At 34.1% G+C, this 21642-nt stretch overlaps 2 protein-coding genes across 2 annotated transcripts; both read right to left on the bottom strand.

Moving 5' to 3' along the window:
• Nucleotides 1-558: 558 nt before the first annotated feature.
• LOC105347674 (uncharacterized transmembrane protein DDB_G0289901) lies at nt 559-2365 on the bottom strand. The gene is made up of 3 exons (XM_011456840.4): nt 2214-2365; nt 788-1846; nt 559-664 (listed from the first exon to the last, which is right to left on the bottom strand). The coding sequence occupies exons 1-3, from the start codon at nt 2254-2256 to the stop codon at nt 651-653; spliced, it is 1116 nt and encodes a 371-aa protein (XP_011455142.2). The 5' UTR covers nt 2257-2365; the 3' UTR covers nt 559-650.
• Nucleotides 2366-15231: 12866 nt separating this feature from the next.
• On the bottom strand, nt 15232-19749 carry LOC105338975 (uncharacterized). Its single transcript, XM_011444331.4, has 2 exons — nt 19599-19749; nt 15232-17300 (listed from the first exon to the last, which is right to left on the bottom strand). The coding sequence occupies exon 2, from the start codon at nt 17283-17285 to the stop codon at nt 15651-15653; it is 1635 nt and encodes a 544-aa protein (XP_011442633.3). The 5' UTR covers nt 17286-17300; nt 19599-19749; the 3' UTR covers nt 15232-15650.
• Nucleotides 19750-21642: the final 1893 nt, after the last annotated feature.

Here is a 21642-nt window from a genome sequence, read left to right as displayed (position 1 = left end):
AGAGCTGGCCGAAAGTGCAACATTTTCTTGTTCAATTATCTAGTACAACTTTTGCATGGTTATTAAACGCTAAGTCTCATTAACACACCTGGTAGACATGCATATAAAATCTTAATTATTATAAGTACCGAGTGTTTTGGGGAATGTACGCATTGGTTAACAATTCTTGTGTTTTGTTAAATTGCCAAAAACTGCATACTTGCATACATCAAAGAATGGCAATGCTTGCCACTGAACATGAGATCTCGTGGTTTTATTTTATAGATGGCGAAAAAAGGGTGATGGATTTTGCATTGTATTCTTTTATAATATTTAAAAGGAGTGTGCTATTCTGCAATCCTACCAGAACCCCGGATATACTGTGAAAATTTTGTAAACTGAACTGTAGGCATTTATCAACTCGGGAATCAAAAGCTCAGCGTAACTGCATGAAAAGTAATTCGTTTAAGGAACTTCTTTGTTGTACTCCAACGAGAATTCAAAACTCTCTCTCTCTCTCTCTCTCTCTTTTAAAACTACTGTTTCAGATTTATATATCAAAAATCAAAACACAATGTCTTACGTTAGACACATTTTTATTAACAAATAATAAATAACAAAGACTTCATTTTGAAGACTATGGTGATGGCATCGGGACACATTCTTGTGGTTTAGTAACCGTAACCTATAAATAAGAAGACATAAAAAGAGTTAAGAAATAAAACATTGAATAACTAAAAGATTTAATTAAAAACCTATTATAAGTATTTAATGACATAGGTAGAAAGTAAGATGAAAGAATATATACCTCTGAATTTTTTGAAGAAGACTGGCCTCATGTATCTGATCTTCTTGATGGGAATTGGTCTCATGTTCTTGTATGAGCGTTTTCCGTATCTGCCGTAAGAACGCTTCTTGTAGCCCCCGAATTTAGGCCTGTAGATGACCATGGGTCTGCGGTAGTATCCACCTCCCATCTTTCCGTATCCCTTTCCGTATCCCTTCATGTATCCATCATATCCTCCGCTCTTTCCACCGATTCCACTACCGATTCCGCCGCTTACGCTGGCTCCAGCGCTAGCTCCAACCGAGACCTGAGCGCCGAAGGATCCTCCAACGCCGACTCCAGCATTGATTCCTCCGATGGGCCCACCGGCTCCTCCGCCAATGATGGTGGTATCGTCGAAGTTTCCGGAAATGCTGCCAGGGTTTCCGATGATGGTGGTGTCGTCGAAAGATCCGCTGATGGCGCCCAAGTTTCCGCCTCCGTTGATGATGGTGCTGTCGTCGAAGTTTCCGTTGATGCTGTTGATGTTTCCGCCTCCGTTGATGATGGTGGTGTCATCGAAACTACCGCCGATGTTGTTGAAAGAACCACCATTATTGATAATGGTGGCATCGTCGAAAGATCCCGAGATGGAACCGCCTCCGAGATTATCGACGAATCCTCCTCTAATACCGAAACCACCGACGGACAGGTCGTGGTCATGACCTCCAATGATTCCGCCATCGTGGTGGTCGAACCCGTGACCAAAGTCGTGGTGACCTCCGTTTCCGTTATCGATGAGTCCACCACTGAATCCAGCATTTACGTGTCCGCTAACTCCGACGTTCATGTTGAGATCAACCTGTGAGGAACCAACTCCGATGGCACCTCCCTTGGACCCATGGTGATCAATGATGCCACCTCCTTGGTGGTGGTCGATGATGCCACCTCCTTGGTGGTGGTCGATGATGCCACCTCCTTGATGGTGGTCAATGATGCCACCTTTCCCCCAGTTCTGATCATGGATCCCAGCTTGATTTGCGGCCGCTCCACCGATGGCTATCACGAGACAAAGGGCTAGCGCTTTCTGCATTTTGGTACCTGTAGATAGAAAGTTTTAATTAGATATAAGAAATCTATTTTACACAAAATGGCTATAGTTTGTTGCAATTACGAGATTAGCAAATCCTTGCTAACTAGTTGCTCAGTTTTGACCTTAGGCGATGATCGAAAATGTTGTAAACATAATCGCATGCTTGTTATACCGATCAATTGTAGATTTATACATTTTAATAAGTTTAAAATTCAAACCAAAAAAAATAATAAAAATAGAAATTTTTCTTTAAGAAACATTCTCAAAAATATTGCAATAAACTATTTTCGAAATATTCAGCTTTCTTCGGTAGAGAAGTGCTATATTTTGCCACCATCCCAAAAGACAGGGGTGTTTGCAGAGAAGACGACTTACTTGTTAGGAGTCCTTGGTTTGACACACTTTCAACTTTGCACATGCAGCCTTATATAGGTCTCCTGCAGTCTGGGTGAGTGGATGCTTTGTCATTCTGGGGGCGTGAAGTCCTGTCATGTTAAGTAACAGTTTCTTTGTCCGGGACCCGCCATTTACGTAACCCACCATGTTTAATGTCCGAAACCAGACAGATGGTTCATTGTATTGATGCAGTCTGGTGTGTTTATTGTATGTGACCCTCCTGCATAACACAATAGCAGACACATTCGGAGAGCACATTTGTCTTCAAATTTTGAACCTTTTTTGACACGTGTCCTTGCGACTAAGAAACGTCACGCGATGAAAACAGTGACGGGCACTTTCTGTGTTTTTTGCTGCAACGAAAAAAAAAACATTGTCGGTTTTGGAACCGTTGCAGCGACCATCAAGTTTTATATTTGCAAAAGTATGTTATTACGCGGATACTCAATTCTGTTTTTTCGAAGGAAATTTTAAAGTTTTCAAAAAGGGATTTTGACACGTAATTAGGTAGTTTGTAGTTTTAAGTTGTAGTTAATTTTTTCAATTGATATTCCGTTATTACAATCCTGATGATTATGGTTGCATATCTATGTTATGACATTTGCAAGTATCGTGATGTTTCGTAGAAAACTGACAGTTTTGTTTTAAACAAAAAAAAAAAATCAGTCCTTGATGTTATTCATGGTTCACAAGGAAAGATTATCCTGATTATAATAATTGCATATTCATTTTTCACATTTCAAAAGTTTGGTGATCTTCCTTAAAAAGAAAGGTTTATGTTTTTTTACCGGAATATTCTATTGGGTGCATGCATGACGTGCGTGCCAAATCATGACTCTAAAACAAAATAGATAATCCATACTGTTTTCTAGGTTTTCATTAATTTACTAGTACTAGTATAATATAATTCGCTTATACATGTATTTAAATAGCCATGTTTGAACTGTATTATTATATAAATAGTGCCTGTTTGGGAGGGTAACAGTTGAAATTGACACCCCGAGAAAACCATTGTCAACCGACGCGAAGCGGAGGTTGACAATGGTTTTCGAGGGGTGTCAATTTCAACTGTTATCCTCCCAAACAGGCACTATTTATTTTGTTATACTGAATGTCTTTTTTAAAAATTTTAAGAAAATTTTACTGCTTTTATATAGGAATAACGTGAATTCTACAGCGAACCGTACGCGCATAATTTTCGCGCATGTAACATTTTTTAATGTTACCCGTTGCCAAGTGCATTGCTAACGCTGAGGGTAATAGTAAATATTATTAACTGCGTCTTAACCAATCAGATTTCAGTATTTAACATGAAAGTATAACAATTCTTATTAGTATATAATTAATATGTTAATTCAAATGTATGGTGATCACATGTTAAGTTCAATTATGTATAATGAAGGGATATTGAACAATTTTGAATCATTTTAAACTAGTTAAATATGTATTGCTAGATAACAATAAAAGCGTAATAAACCAAATTCACATGACTGACAACATATACGAAGCCAGTCATTTTGCACCTTAATTTTTAAAAAAAGTTATCTCCCTGTGATGAAAAAAAGAAAATTTTAATTTCGTCAAAATATCTGCGGTAAATGATTCATTTTATTTCATATTTTGATAAAGAGAAAGTTTATGTATGCATTAACCAAGAGAGTTTTACGAATTTTAAGTTACTTTTTACAATACATGTATCTTTAAAATAAAACATACGTTGCCAATAGACTCAAGTTCAATGCAAAATTCAAGGTGTACTTGATTGGACCATCATCAAAATTTTAAAAACTCCTTTGGTGGAGTATTTTTATTTGATAACACCTTCAAAATGATATCATATTTAAGAATATAGGCCCATTCATTTATTAGGTACAAAATGTGGTCGTTATACAATTGCAATACCTGAAATATAAAGAGAGGAACTATAGTAAGTTTCCAATCACACATTGAACATTTGTTAATAAAATTTTTTGGTAAAATTAATAAAAAGCAGTACATGTAATTTGGTTTAAAAATTGGTTAACAAATAGCAAGCATTCTGAAGGTATTGCATAAGCAATGGGTAAGGCTAACAAAAATTTTGGGACAAAGATTTCATCATTTCCATTCCTTCTTGGTTGAAAGTTCTTCTCTTTAGTTGACCAAAGACACTCACAGTCACATTTTCTTGAAAGCTCAAAGAAAGTGGTTAATTGTTGGTATTAATATAAATGTATACCAGAGCAAAGTTCTATTTTCAAAAATTGACAGCACCCACCCACCCTTTCCTAGTTTGGAATTAAATGATTGTCACCTTCCTTTATGTAAACTTATTGTTAAAAGAACGACATACACTTCAAACAACACGGTCGGAAATCTGCATATTGGCCGTGGTTCGCGACGATGGTCAAACAAATACCGCCCGTTAACATCATTTTACCAGCAACTTTTTTTTTTTATAGAAGTCATGATTATCATCTGACAGCAAAGTAAATAAACAGTTGTCATATTTTTTCCTGACAAGTCGTCTCCAGTGATTATCATCAACTTAACAATAATTTTCGTAAACTTGCCAGATGTTAGCTACTATAGTATATAGTGGATGAAAAAAAATTACAATGTGTCCGATACAGATACAAAAACTAAACAGACACCCTTTTTGTGGGTGTGTTTGGGGAACATTGGACATTTATGACGCATTCGCCAACTTTCTGCATTTGCGTGGTCTTGAAAGTCTACCATGGACCCTCGTTACTTTTGAGTTAATTAACAATTTCGTGAATGAGATTTAAACTCCGCAAAATCGCCACCTACCCTTACCTCTATGCACGATTCTCTATACTTAAAGCAATAGGAGCATCTGCTTCTCTATAAATTTTACCATTTAAGTGACAAAATTAGTGAAGATTTTGTAAGACAAGGCATCTGAAACTTCAATTTAAGAAGATGGGGGAATAAGAAAGCACAAATGCCCATTTGGTAAAGTCGTTAAATGCAATTTTTAATTTAATTTAATTAAATCTATTTGATAATGTTATTACACAAGTGTGCACAAGCATTATTTCTATTTCTATTTAGTTTTGAATCTTTCAAAAAAACGATGCGAAAAAATATTATTGGTTTAAGTTGTGGTGGTATCGAACCCAAAACCTAAAAAGCCTAGTTATATATATAAGGTCAATTTATTTATGTATAGAGCTCTGCGCATTTCATACACAACAGAGTGCGTTGTTCAAACGATACGTGCGACTTTGGCCACAAATTTGATTTGAACATATTTTATTGTGTGAATAACACAAAAGGATTGGAAACAAGTTCTTACAAGTTCCTCTCCTAATGATAATACATACAATATATACAATTGTCATAGTACATGTAATATTACATCTTACCTATAGTTATTGACTTTATAATAATTAAATTCATAGACATACATTTACAAAGTATAATTGCAAATATATAGTAGATAACGTTGATATACAGTATAGAAAGCAAAAGCAAAAAGGAATTTAATTATTAAATCTTCCAGACTCTTTAATGAACTTTTGAACTGCTGAAAAAATAAAGCAGTTTGTATTGTAAGACAAATTGTCACTACCCCAAAGAAGCAAATGTGAGTTAATTAAAATTGTTTCTTCAAGCCTATTAAAAAGTAATTCAAAAAGATTGTTTCATGCATTTACATAATTCTTGCATACAAAGAAAAAGTGATTAACATCCTCCTTTTGACCACAAATACAATTGGGTGGTTCAATAATGTTTCTTCTATACAGATCATAATTCAAAATACAGTTGTGTCACAACTTGGTATGTAAAATATTAATAGTGCGTTTACCAAATGAAAAATATGTTGGAGGTTGAGGAATACTTTCAGTAATGTTTTTCTTGAATATGTTGAGAGACGTTGCTTCCCTAACTTCTAATTTGAGAGAATTCCATTTCCGAATGGTGTCAGGTACAAAAGGTTTTTTGTAAAGTTCTAATCTGCTGATTGGAACACTATAATTTTTGCTATTTCTTGTGTGATATATTGAGACATTTTTTGTTACGGGAGGAATAATGTTGCTCAAGTACTCAGGTACTTGATTTGTATGAATTATAAACATGGTTATTAATTTAGCATTATTTCGTCGACTGATCAGAGATTCCAAGCCAGTTTCTGTGTAGAGAGATTCTGTAGATGCTAAAATGGGTAAACCAGTAACAATCCTTGCAGCACTTAAATGAACTTTTTCTAATCTCTCCATGTCAAACATATTGCAACCGTCCCATACTACAGAAGCATATTCAAGAACTGGTCTAATAAACGTGATATACATTTTTGATAAATCAGTTCTACGTAGAGTAAACTTAAGTTTTCTCAAAAGTCCTAATTTTTTGTATGCACTGTTTACTATATTATTAATATATTGAGACCAACTTAAATCATTAGAAAAAAGTAAACCAAGATGCCTGTGGGTTGAAACATAGTCCAGTTGACATCCTTGAAAAAATAACTTAGGAAATTCTTCTACATGTTTCTTAGTGAAAAAAAAACAGCTTTTGTTTTAGACGGATTAAATTTCAACAACCACTTGTCAGACCAATCGCTGAGAATTTTCAGGTCATGGTTCAATACAATTTCAATGTTTTTAGTATATAAATCACAATGCTGTAATGAATTATCATCAGCATAAAGTCTACAAAATTATAACATATTCGTTGCTACATCATTAATGTAAATAAGAAATAAAAGTGGTCCTCATACTGACCCTTGTGGAACACCAGCATTGATACATAACGTTGATGATAACTTGTTTTTGTACATTACCCTTTGTGTTCTATCACTTAAGCAACTGTTACACCATTGTAAAAGATGCCCACTTATACCATAAGTTTGAAGTTTAAAAATTAGGGCTTCTTGCCACACCCTGTCAAAAGCTTTAGACAAATCACAAAAAATCATACAACACATTTTCCCATCTTCTATACTTTTGACAATGCTATGATATGTTTCGAATAGTTGGAATACCGTGGAATGGCCAGGCAAAAAAACTGCCTGGTATTTATAGAATAAATTATTTTCGTGAAAGATATTGTAAACGTGCTTAAAAATTATCCTTTCCATAATTTTGCTGACGCAGCTTAGCAGGGACACCGGTCTGTAGTTACTTGCAACAGATGGATCATCTTTCTTAAAGAGTGGTAAAACATGAGCTATTTTCCAATAATTTGGAAATGAATTTTCAACAAGTGATTTGTTAAAAAGCAAACATTAAGGTTTTGAAATGGAAAATTTTGTATATTTCAACATTCTATGACTTATTTCCCCAATGAATTTTAAATGTAAAGTTCCTATCGCAAATTTTCCGTGAAGTTGCGGTTAGCCCAGTAGCATGCCAATCGGCTTTCTACTAAAAATACTACCCAACTTTCACGAACGTATCTTGTATTTGATTTGTATTGTAACTGTAAATTGTAATATAAAAGTTCTTAAAATCCATATGGTGAATTCAGGGGAAAGCTCAATTCGTTACACTCGCTCAAGTTTACGCTGAATAAAAAAAACTCCAAAACGAAACAAAAGTTCAACAAGTTGTATTTAAGTTGGTAAATAAACGGTACATGGGATTCCAATGAAAACCGATTCTCGGAGTTCCGAGTGAACAACTTAATAACGTGCGGAGATTCGAGCACGGATAGTCCGATATAATTATGTGCACAAAATCGACACTAACGTGTGGAAATCCAGCACAGCTAGCCCGATATCACACACACTCCACTAACGTGCAGGGTTCCAGCACAGTTAGCCCAACATAACACACTCAATGCTAACGTGTAGGGTTCCTGCACAGTTAGCCCAACCATTCTCTTCCAGATCTTAAACCATTCTCCCTTTTACACACTTTTTTTTGACAGGCATTGCTTTTTTGACAAAGGAATAGTAATGTCATGCCAGAAAAGTAAACATTCACACATATAGCTGTTACGATAATATTACACTTCTATTGTCCAACAATTATTTAATTTGCCTGGAGATTAACTTAAGAAGATATCAAAGACTAGTTTCAAGAGGATTTACATTTTTGTCAAATGAAAGCATCTCCGTTTGTATGTTTGGTTATTTCCTTTTTTTGTGTTACAAACTAAATTGCGTAATAAATCTGAGAGAAAAAAAATTAAACTTAAGTTCTCATAGCAGCTTGTAAATTTTAAATTGATAACCGATTGTTATAGATAAGTTTAGAAATCTTCGATTTTAAACTTTTAATGTAACACTTATATTATCAGGGCCAATAGCCTAATTAACGGGCAAGATTGATATAATGTCAAGAACTTCTTGAACCTCTATGTGAATATCTGAATTTTTTTTATTACACATATAGTATAAATTTGGTAATGTGCGATTCGCAGATTCAATATTTGAAATTGATGAAAAAATATTTGTTCAAAGTTTCTATTTTATCAATATCTAAAAAAGCTAGTGTAGGTTGTCCATTTTCAAAGAATTGCAATGGAGGTATTTCAGTTGTTGCTTTAACTTTGAGTAAATCTTTCATCAACTTCCAATATATTTTACCATTCCTACTACTGTCATGCAATGCAGATTCGATATTATCGTAATAATTAGTTATAGCGTATTTTTTCATATTATTTACTTTGTTGCGAACGTGTCGGAATTTTGTCCAGTCGGCATCATTATTGGTTCTTAAAGCTTTGTTTCGTAAGCGGTCCCTAATCCTCATAGTTTTACGAAGCAGCGAGTCGTACCACGGTTTATCGCGGGGGCGTATAATTATAGTTTTTTCGGGTACACATTCACGAACATATGCCATAAATGTTGAAGTAAACTGTGCAACTGCCGCATCAATATTTGGAGCGCTGGTAATATCCCAATCGCAGTTGGAGATTAGAGAGTTTAATTTTTCAAAATCTGCATCTTTATATACCCAAATATCACGCTCGTATGCACGATTAAGTTCAATGTCGATGGAGAAGGAAATATAAATAGCCTTGTGGTCGCTAATGCCGGACGAGTCTATGTTAAGTCAATGAGTGTGCTCAAAGTGTTTGTGACACGGGTGGGTTCATTGATATTGTTAACAAAGTTTCCTTTGGACATAATATCGTGAATTACATGAGTTTGTGGAATACTTAACAAATCAACATTAAGATCGCCCATTATAATGATATTGTCTGTGATTTCCCCGACCTTTTCAATGCTCCAAGAAAGACTGGTCCAAAAATTTCCGTCAGCATTTGGGGGTCGATACACGCAGCATAGAAAATAACTACAGGTATGGCTTTCAATTTCTATCCATATGCTTTCATTACACATGTTACATGTTGTTTCGAATTCAGGACGCCTTATCCTCGTAATAAATCTGATAAATATATCATTATCCCTCCCCCAAAACAATTTCTGTCCTTGCGATAAATAGTGTTAAATCCATCTAACATTAAGCTTTCGTTAGTAACATTACAATCTAGATGTGTTTCGGTAAAACAAAGTATATCAAAATCATGTACTATTTTATTAAGATTCGCGACTTTGTTTCTAATACTGCGAATGTTCAGGTCCCGGGTTGACTTCAATATCACCGCAGAGAAGTAAAAGAAACATGAAAAAATGTAGATAGAAATTATAAACGACAATGTAACGGAGTGTTTCATAGCTAATGCAAAAAGACCAATACTTGGAAACATAAAGATTTTAGAAAAAAAAAAATGAGAAACCAAAAAAATTGACCATAACACTTCTGCATACACATCTGCGTGAAAAATAGAAGTTACCGATTGCAGCACGGTATTGTTCTAATGAATTACCCATTGTCAGTGATTAACTGTTTGATAACAATAGGGGGGAAAAGATGGCTGCAATCTGTATAATGTGTCGTATATGGGTAATGAATAAGACCAAAAACAGGAAGATACACCACTAGTAGTAAACTTACAGCTAAATGAAGGTATCCAGATGAAAATGACGATACCTCAATATGACAATTGAAAAAATATTGTTCAACAAAAGAGATAAACAAAACGTAGGGGTGAAAGTAATAGCATAAAAAATGTATGTGCACAATGACAAAACAAAAGGTAAATAACAATATACAAGGGTAGTTAAATAACGAATAAACGTACTGCGTTAGAATGTAGTAAATATGAAAGAAAATAAAAAAAAATTGTGTTATATAAAACAGGTGGTGTAATGAAAAATCAAAAACACCGAAAATAAATGTACAAAAGACCGGATTGATTGCTCCTCAGAAAGGAGAAAACAAAAAGTGTACTGGACGGTTCCTACTGACCAGTACAATGCTAAATATTGCATGACTATGAGAATAAAGTAATGCAACATAGTGTAAACAAGGAATAAGGAATCATTCTTTGAATATTATGAGGTGATAATTTTGGTCGGGACGTGATCAAATCCAATAAAGCCCGAAGGGCATTATGATAGGTTTGATCACGCCCCGACCGAAATTATCACCTCATAATATTATATAAATAGTGCCTGTTTGGGAGGGTAACAGTTGAAATTGACACCCCGAGAAAACCATTGTCAACCGACGCGAAGCGGAGGTTGACAATGGTTTTCGAGGGGTGTCAATTTCAACTGTTATCCTCCCAAACAGGCACTATTTATTTTGTTATACTGAATTCTACAGCGAACCGTACGCGCATAATTTTCGCGCATGTAACATTTTTTAATGTTACCCGTTGCCAAGTGCGTTGCTAACGCTGAGGGTAATAGTAAATATTATTAACTGCGTCTTAACCAATCAGATTTCAGTATTTAACATGAAAGTATAACAATCAAAGAATGGTTCCTTATTACTTATATCTATATAATTTTAAACCCTCGTACGATTAAATATCTAAATATATATAAGCAAACCCCGCTGGTGCCTCAATTTGGCTTTATGAGTTATATAGTACAAAATCGATACGTAGTGTTATCACAGGCAAAGACACTGGAATATGTAAATATACAAGAATATATACACTTCGTTCAGTTAAGTGAGTTATCGATCGTAGAATCACAGATAGGTGTAGAAGACACAAATTTACGGACGTGTATTATTTTTCTTATTAAAACGTTCAATTGTAGGGATACAAAATAATATTTCGAATGTATAGTAGGTCACCTTTTCACATTTTGGTTGTCTAAAATAATAAAGCTTTCCATTATACGTTATTTAGACCATGACAGAAATATGGAACACAGACCTGTTTTATAAGAGAAAAAACATTGAAATTCTAAAAGATGGCACTGTTTGGAGAATTTGATACGCATACGCCAGTTAAAATCAAAATATTTCAAGTATCAAAAATATTCAAGGGTTGCAAATCGCTGTATTAGATATAAATTTTTTGAGTGATTTTTTAAATATAATTATAAGATTGGTTGATAATTAAATCTTTCAGTATTTTTTCGTCCTTAGTTAGGCATTTTACACGCCTTCATCAACCACCTTCTTTACATTGTTGCCATCACGTACAAGAAATAACGATATAGGCCTATACTAGTATTCCATTATGCAGAATGTTTTATTACTAGAAAAATTAACGATTTTTTTTAAATTTTAATTTCGTGTTTACACCCATTCACTAAATTCACAGCGTATAAAGAATTCTTTACACCGAACAATTTTTTTTTACAATTTACAATGCCACAATTTCAATTTACTGGATGTTTGTAAATACAAAATTAAACAATATTGTAATATAAACTATATCATCTGCATACACGCTATAAATCACACAAAACATACACGATCAGGTGTAAATATATGCCAATAATCCGACTTTTATCAATATCATCGGAAATTGATAATTTAACGGAAACTACAGTTTTGGACGCCTCTGTCTGATGGTTACTATTCAATTCCTAGAGCGACCAGCACGCTCAGTGACTGATTAAGTTTTCCTATACTTAAAAGATTTGGATGGTTGTGACAATTTAATATTATAAACTTCAGAAGAGAAGTTATGTTTAAGGAAAAATAAAAATATTCAAGGTCTGAAGCTAAAATATATAATTTTTTTCCTTACTCAATTATTAACGTTTATAGCGAAAGAAAACGCTTCAATTTTGTTAATTTTACACTATATCACGAGGAGAAGGAATACATGAATTAGCAAATTCAAATTTTAAGGCTTCTGTACTTAATGACAGTTTATGACTAAAATTATCATGTCATGTTCAAACTTTTTAGGCATATCTGATGGTTAATTTTGTTGACCATCCACTCTCCTATGTAGATCTATGGGTTATACATGTATGTTGACCATTCAGCCTCCTTAAATGATGGGCATCTTCCATTTTTTAACAGTAAATACTAGTATGCTAATACTCCATGAAGCCAAGGCCAGGTTAATTTACTGACAATCAATGACAAAAAGTTCGACATGTAAGATTTTTTTTCATAGATTCTTAAATTGTAAATTGTAAAAAAAAAATTCAAAGCGCGTCGATATGGTCGATATTTACGCACTTAAAAATGTTCTGTGGGGTTTGGTTAAAATTCTTGAGACTTTACGAAATAATAGATGATTATTTTAACCTAGTTCGTGAAATGTTAACCCATGATATTTTACCTAACCTGGATTTAAGCAAAAGCGGCCTATAAAGGCAACGAGTATTTTTGCACTGCTCGCTACCTTCATTATGAAATACCCACATGAATCGCCAAAAGCATTTAATAAATTGAGTGTATTAGTAAATATTTTGAAGTTCTACCTGTGTATTTACACCCACTGCATGAGTATTTTTTATTACTTTAGTATAAAAAAACCCGATTGGGATCCATAGCTCTCAGGAAACTGACAGGACTGAAATATACATGATCCAGTTCTAGGCAGCTTATCGATCGATCGAAACTTATAACAACCTAAAAACTTACTGCACAGACTCAAGTTCCCTTACATAGAAAATCGCAATTTCTTCCATCTAACGTACTGATGCACATTAAGAATATTAAGTTTGTAGAAATTACTCTTTATGGTTAATTCAATGATTAATGAAATGAAAAATGTCAATATTTCCAATAATTTGTATTGTTGGACACTCTTCGATGTTTTAACCGGGTTTTCCAAAGGAAAATCCGGTAATTGAAATGGCGGGCGGGCGGTCGCTTGCCAAAAGGGTACCCTTATTGCACGGATAACTCCTCCTACAATTTTCAAGACAGGAAGGTGTTCTTTTGCAGATCTATTGTACATTCATACATGGGTATATCAGAGCTCTGCATATTGGTAGGCTTTTCAATTCTGATAATTTATGGAAAAAAAATACCAGCTGTTTAATTTAGTCATTTTTGGCAAAATATTGCATATAGGATACCCCTTATTGCACGGATAACTTCTCCTACAGTTTTCAAGACAGGATATCCTGTCTTGAAGACTGTAGGAGAAGTTATCCGTGCAATATGTTGTTCTTTTGCGGATCAACTGTACATATATCGGAGGTGTGCATGTTGGCAGAATTTTGATTTCTAATAATTTATTTTGAAAATACCAGCTGTTAAACTAAGGTTTTTTTTAAGGCAAAAATATTACATTTAGAGCACCCCATTTCTCTGGATAGGTAGTGTTCATCAGCTCTTGGTGGACAAATGGGTTATGGATACTGTTCACATAAAAGAAAACCCGGTTTGTTGTCACATTGACAGCTTTTCTCTTGTTTTCATTTATGAGAATGAAGTCCATTGTCATTGACAAACGACCAGTTTGAAATACCCTCATGAATCAACAAAGAAAGCATGTAATTGTTTAACTATATACATGCGTTTGAATATTTAATTGTATAATTTGAAGACAGATTTTAACGTATGTAGCTTGACAAAAAAAAACCCCCAAATATTTCGGTATAAATAGCATTAATGGTCTCAGTCATGAAAAATGTTGATTATAAACTCATAACGCATTTCGAAATTTTTTTTTCATTAAAGTGCTTTGACTTGTCCATTTAAAAGATATTTTTAAAGTAAGTAGAAGTGCGATCTTTGGGTGTTTTATTTTCGAAGTTCGTAATTTTGCGAAGAGCGTTACTACAATGGTATCATATGCACCGAATACACAGAATAATTAAATAAAGGGACAGAACAAGGGACAGTCCCAGAAAAAAACCATAACATCAAAATCATGCAAATTAGCATATCTATTTTTTTTCTTTATATTAACTACGAAGTTTCTTGAATTATATTCAGTTGTTTTAGACCAATGTCAGTTGTAAATTAAAAATAAACGCATAACTTGTAAAGTCCACTTGGGAAAATTCCAAGAAAAATAATCGAATTATAATTTCCTTTTGATATTAACTACACAGTTTCATAAAATTCTATATCATTATCCAATAATTGCCAAACTTGTAAGCTTCAAAATAGGAAAAGTATTTTGCAATTATATAGAGGATTTACGCCGAGAAATTGTTTTAGTGCTTTGATAGTCAAATTCTAAGTTCAAAATATTGGAATAAAAAAGACAAAATTTCATAAAATTCTTTGAACCGTTTCAGGTGACAAAAAAAATTGACCACCTGACTAGGAAATGCATTTCGGTAGACCTCCAGGAATACGATATACATGTACCTACCTACATGTATTTGTTTCCCTCAACCCGTTCCAGACAGAATACCTAGTACCGTCCAAATCTACGGTCAGAAATCTTAAGAAGATTGGTGAATAAGGCGTGGAAAATGCCCACATGAGGAATGATTAGATACTGCAAAATTAAAATCATTATATCTGCAGATAATTAAAAAAAACACAATGTATATTTAACGTAACATCGGTTTGTAACCCTTAAATATTTTAAATACTTGAAATAGGTTGATTTAAACTGGCGTATGCGTGTCAAAACCTCCAAATAGTGTCATTTTTAGAACTTCAATGACATTTCTTCTGTTGTGAATGAAAAGGGCTCAGTGGTTAGAGCACCAGACATTAGGTAGTTTTATAGAACTTGGGTTTTTATGTTGTGGGTTCGATACCACCAAAACTTTAGGATATAATTTTTTTCTTATCTTTTTTCAAACTGAATATAGTTAGAGATTACCCTTTTGTAAGCTTGTATTATAACATATCAAATATATTTAATTGAAAAAAATGTTAAATTTGAAATTGTATTTTACGACTAAACCAAATGGGCAGTTGCGCCATCTTATTCCCCCATCTTCTTTGATAAAATCATAAAATCAAAACAAAATTGTCATTAGCAATAGAGATTAATGAAATATGATTAATTATTCATACTGTATATAAAACAATTATTTTCGCATTGAAATATTAAAACCAAGTGGCGAAATTGAATAGTGTTTTTTATTAATCTAATATATGTATAATGCATATAATGCAATATGGTTTAGCAAATTGTGCAAGAAGTCCAAACAAGTCATCCTTTTCCAATACCCAATGTTATTATTGTAAAAGATTGATAAATAACACTCGCAGGTCTTCACTCTTCTAAGTACTTGATTCTTTTGGCGATTCCAGTCAGATTCTCTCCCACCATCATCTCACCGTGACCAAGGATACACACGCCGCGTGGTTTTTTTATTCCTCCGTCGGGAATAATGCACCTCAGGAATCGCCCGTCTCTGTCCAGCATATAAATCTTGTCTCCTATGTATTCAGTAGCGATGACGTGACCGACAGAATCAGTGGTTACCGTAGAAGATCTAACACCAGAATATGAGTACCGGAATATGCCCAATCTATCGACAGCAATGACTGCTTTTCTCTGCCAGTCAGTTACAATGATGTCCCCGTTGACATTCTCAGTGATGTAATACGCCGATTTGTACAGTGGTTGACACTGCGAGTCGTACTGGATTTCCTGGAGCACGGTACCGGTACTGCTGTATCGGACGACTTTGTTCTGACCGTCTTTACGGAGACAGACCAGTAGTTCACCGGACGCCGCGCTTGTGACGCCACGTGGCACCCAGTCCCCAGTAGTGAACATCGTCACCACAGTGTCGGTGTCAGATATCATTCTCACGGCTTTACCTCCACTGTACACTACTTGTTTGTTGTACATACATAAGTACCCGCCTAGGGCAGTAATGCTGACGGTGTGGTGGAGATGTCCCTGGATATCGAACAACTTCAGTTCTTTGCTATGTCCTCCCACCCACACTTTGTTATCGTCGGTAACGGCCATGTCATACAGACGATTTTTATTCTCTTCATTAGCAGGGAACCCAGTGTCTATAACAGATGTAACTGTCGGTACCTCTAATATTCTTCTACCCGGTAAATCGTTTTCTTTGAAATCATTTTCCATGAGCGAAGTTTTCTTTTCCTGCATTTTATCAACGTACCCGAAATAAGTTTGCAAATAATTTGCATCTATTTTACATTCATAGAATGTAGGAAATAAATACTGAGTGTACTCGCTCAATGTTTCTTGTTTTTCAATCACTGGTAAAAAAGTCTGCATTTCTGTGACGTTCTTTGATTTCTGTAATTTTGTTGTTTTCACGTTCATTTCATCCACTTTTCCAATCAATTCCTTAAACTTTTCCTGTTGTTTTTGCAGTACAGCCTCGTGTTCCTTTTGCATGTCATCCAGTTCTTGGTGAAGTGTCTTCACGGTCTCCTCGATCTGTTTGTGCCACTCTTCTCCTCGCGCTTTAACTTCATCTTTCCTTAGTTGGTAAATCGAGGATATCGAGGACAACAGCTTCGTCGTGTGCTCCATAATTCTTTCTAACTCATGTTTAGATGACTGAAGTCGATCATTTTCCTTCGCGATAACTTTTAAAAGTTCCTCAATTTTATCGGAAAGCTCGGACATTTCATGCGATTTGTGTTTGATAGAAACGCAAAGCATGCATATTGGCGCTTCGCAAGTTTTGCAGTATGCGGAACAATCGTTTTGGGGATGGGAATCACAGTAGCATGTGTCGTCATCATCCTTGCTGGTGTAATCTACAATGTCGTGGCCGTTTTTAGATTTCACACGTAGATGTTTTGCGATACAGGTTTCACAGAGATTGACCCCGCATCGTCTGCAGAAAAACGAGACTGGTTGCTGACACAGGTTACATTCCACGAGATCCTGGGCTTCATCTCTAGTTGCCATCATTAGAGACTGTACATCCTGTAAACATTGATGTCCAAAATGTCAATATTTTATAATCTCATAAAGAACTATATATGATATTAGTCAAATTTGGCCCCCAAAATCCGCTATTTTTAAAATTATTTAGGTACATTAATTTGTTGTGTTATTTTATAAAAGAGTTTACATGAAATATGATTTTCACCTATTTATTTGATTTATATGCGCTCACTGGCAGTATATGACATCAGAAGTGACGCTATTTTTATAATTCAATCAAAATCAACCAAAAATTGACATTTTTCTTATCTTTTTTCGAATGGGAAATATAGAGCGACTCTTTGAACAAGAACGATCTTGTTGTCACTTATAAGTATTGGAAAGATACATCTTTGGTGAAAATATTTTGTTTGTTCAAGTAGTCTCTCAATGTTTCCTTAAAGAAAAACTGCCTCAAAACAAGTCGTTTTATGCTAAAAATGAGAAAATGGCGGGAAAAGGTAAACTTTATGATGTCATATTTTTAAATTGTGGGCACCAAATTCAAAATGAAAATTATGAAAAAACTTCAAATGTATATGTGTACAAATAAAATAAAGAATTACAGTAAAATGACAACGTTCATTTGAGGGGGCCATTTTAGGCTCAAACCATATATAGTCCTTTGTTCGAATACATACATGAAAATGAAGACGACCGATCGACGAATGATATCAAATCTATATTTACATATCAAATAATTCATATATATTCGTACAAATACTTGTTTCGTTTTGTTTTGTAAACATTAGTTCTCCAAGACTCTTTTTTGGATACATGACTGTTTGGTATTTTTTCAAGAGCAACTAAAAACAATCGTGCAAGTTGCAAACAAGATATATTAGACCTTCAATGTTGTTTTTAATAAATGCATGTTTAATTACTTATACACAATGTCAAGATTGTCTGGAAATTTTTTTTCTGTCCATAAATAAAATAATGTCCTGGTGTAAGAGAGATAACTCCTGTCCATTACATGAACTTTAATTTACCTAAGAGATTGCATACCAGGCACGTAGCCCCCTTTATCGCAGCAGAATTGTTTTTAAACCAAACGTCTAAAGTATTTGATGAATTACCCCCCCCCCCCCTTCCCCGCCCTGATTAGTAATTTGAGATTTATAACCAAGTTAATGCACTTTGGAAAGTTTTTTTCAAACTGCGTTATGGCTGTACAACAACATTTTTTTTTTTATTATCGAGAAACTATTTTAGTATAGTATGATGATTAACACTAGTGAATCTCATTTACCGTATTTAAGAACGGGGTGGGGGTGGGGGGGTGGGGGTGGGGGCTAACCAATGATACTGGTCAATTTACCAGTGCATCATTTAATTGATTACAGGAAGAAGGTCATCTACCCCTCATCTTTCCTTCCAAAACATATAATATTCAGCAATTTGAAGCAAATGTATAAGAACGGAAACAGAAATAAGCTAAATTAGGTACAGTGATATTGAAAAAAAAACGAGCTGGCCAAACATTAATTTCACCAATGGTATGTTAAAGAATCTGGAAGTCATGAAGTGATTCATCATAAGCACTCTTTCTAAATTATAATCAAACAAATCACTGCATTATAAAAAAGTTACATTGACAACCATTAAATCATAACTAAAAAATAAGCATTATGTTATAGGGCTTTTTTCTTTCGCACTGATGTTCTAAAAGATCATATCAAAGATATCAAGGCACTTTGTTTACTTTTTTTTTTTTCCAAAGCGCGTTGATCTGGTCCTAAGATTTCTGCACTTCGAAAATATTTTTCAAAGTGCGTTGTAACATACATGTAACATACGTGTCTGAATGATATCAAGGATATCAACGCACTTTGAAAAAAAAACAAAGCGCGTTGAACTGGTCCCAAAATTAACGCACTTTTATTTTTTTTTTAAGTGCGTTATTTTTTTAAAGAGCTTTAACATACGTGCCTAAATACCTCGTCTAAGATACCTTTAACAAGATGTCAGTAGGACAAAGGTAACAACATATAATGCGCAGCCGCTATCAGAATGCATGTCATGTCATGTTTGAATAAGAAAAATGCTCAGGATTGGTTGAAAAAAAACTTCTCATGTATAACTGATTATCTTTTTTCATCAACAAAATCAGATGATTTTGCCATGATATGATTTGAAAATATCGTTTGTATACATATACATCTATCAGATTTAATATCACATGTACTTTTCTGGCAAAATGTATATACTGTGTACACTGTGTTCAGAACATTTGAACATTTTAATTTTCTCTCAAAACTATGTCTGAATGTTATAGTTTAGATAAAAATTACTTACAAAATGCACATCAATTCCAAAATAATCGAAATTCGTTTCTCATAAGATAATACACGGAAAAGGGTCAACTTTCGGTTTGACAACGATCCTGACACACCGACTGCGCCATCCGGGTATACGAGGCGCGCTCGTAATCAATGACACCCAACCAGTCTAGCCTTGTTATTGGGTAACAAGTAGTACAAGAAAGCATATTGACGCAAGCGTCAAATGGGCCGCAAAAATATAATTGTTGTATGAATCATTGATTGTTTACATAAAAACACACCACAAAGAAGAAGAGTTGGTTGTACTAATTTTTATGGTAAATTTTAATATACTTTCAGCAACTTGTTTTGAAGTAAGTTTAAGAAATATTTTATTCAAAAATATACATATAAGTATATAAATGAATCTGGATTGAACAGCAAGCAATACTAGCCTATATTAGTTCTCTCCATCTGAGATTGAAGTTTAACATTTTACTATTATCATAAAGAATCGATTTCGTTACTGAAAGCATTTCTAACGGAAATTGTATGATCATTGCCATAGTATGAAGTAATGGAGAACACACTGCATGATTTGTACATTACTCTAATACAAAGTTCAACAAATCATTTTTCTCTTGGAGATTATGAATTTCAAACGGTTAACCATTTTGGGTTTTTTGTTGTTGCATAGTATTGAATGAAAACTTAATGCATTAATTTAATATATGATTTCAAGGGACCTCATAATAAAATAAAAATGGATAAGTTCAAATTTTCCAGTCAATTCAAATTTTCATTTCTGTCATATTCTTGCGTAAATAAATGATATAAAATTAAAATAAATGTCATTTCAGGATATTTTCTACCACATTTTCTATGGAAATATAATAAATACACACGCAAAGTCATTTTATTTGACACGGCACATAGAAATTCAAATACATCATTTACATAAAATTTAATGACATTCAGGTCTTTAGTATTTCAGGTCTTTAGTATGTCCCGCATACAGATGCATTGTTTTTGAAAAGAATGAAAAACTCCGAAATTTTCCGAATAGATTATAGTCTCGATAAAAACGCGCCAAATACGACAATCTACTAAGTATGACCTACTTTTCATTTATGAGTAAAACAAAAAATATGTGATATTTTCTAAAAGGCATAAAACATATTTCTACCTGCAAATTTACTTTAAATTCATAAAATTAAGCATAATATTAATTCTATTAAAAAAGAACTGTCCCGCAGAAACGCAGTAACAATATTTAAATGTGTATCAAATAACGGACCGCCTTCCGGCGGCCCGTAAAGGCGTAATAAACCAGGCACGCAGCAAAGGGGCGTTTCGCAACACCCCCCTCCTTTCCGAATTCAATTCACCCAACCCGCCAACTTTACCTAGAAAAAAAATCTAATCTGTAAATAGTTGTTTAGGAAACGTGTAACAGTCTGTGGGAATATTAGTGTTCCGACTTTAGGCTAGTTAATCTTGCCCTAGTTTTATCTCTGTTCCCTATCTCCGTCGGTGTTTAATTGCCCCCCCCCCCCCCAAATGTGGGATTGGTAACAATACTGTTACACAATAAATTGATCGTAAAAAATGTCAGATAAAATTGACTAAACCATTCTCAATGTACACCACTACATTATTATAAAAAACACCCAGTCTGACAGATCGTCTTGATTGAGTCTGACGTCATCATGATTATTTCGTGCATTCCGTGATTTTTCAGATCACATAAAGAATGTAATGCAGTTCCTGTGTTATTTTTCCCTAAAGGAGTTGATCATAAAATGGAAAAATCAAAGTTACAGAATTGAATGTAATTTTTTTTTTTGGCGTGCATCGTTGTAATAATCAGTGAACAATTTTATCTGCAAAGTTGGTACTACCTTTTATAAGACCGACCGTGAAATAAATTTTGAAAATGGTTATATATACAGGCAGATTTCACGCTTTATAAAAGGGGAATCTCATTGTTGTGAAAAACTGCCAACTTGAAACAAAATTTTGCAGAGGAAAACTGCAATTTCCAATTTTTGTTTCTATAAGATACATATTTAAAAAAA

The sequence above is a fragment of the Magallana gigas genome, chromosome 6 (assembly GCF_963853765.1).
Source record: "Magallana gigas chromosome 6, xbMagGiga1.1, whole genome shotgun sequence".
NCBI lineage: Eukaryota > Metazoa > Mollusca > Bivalvia > Ostreida > Ostreidae > Magallana > Magallana gigas.
The sequence above is the reverse complement of the archived record's forward strand: the minus strand, read 5'-3'. Positions and strand labels throughout refer to the sequence as shown.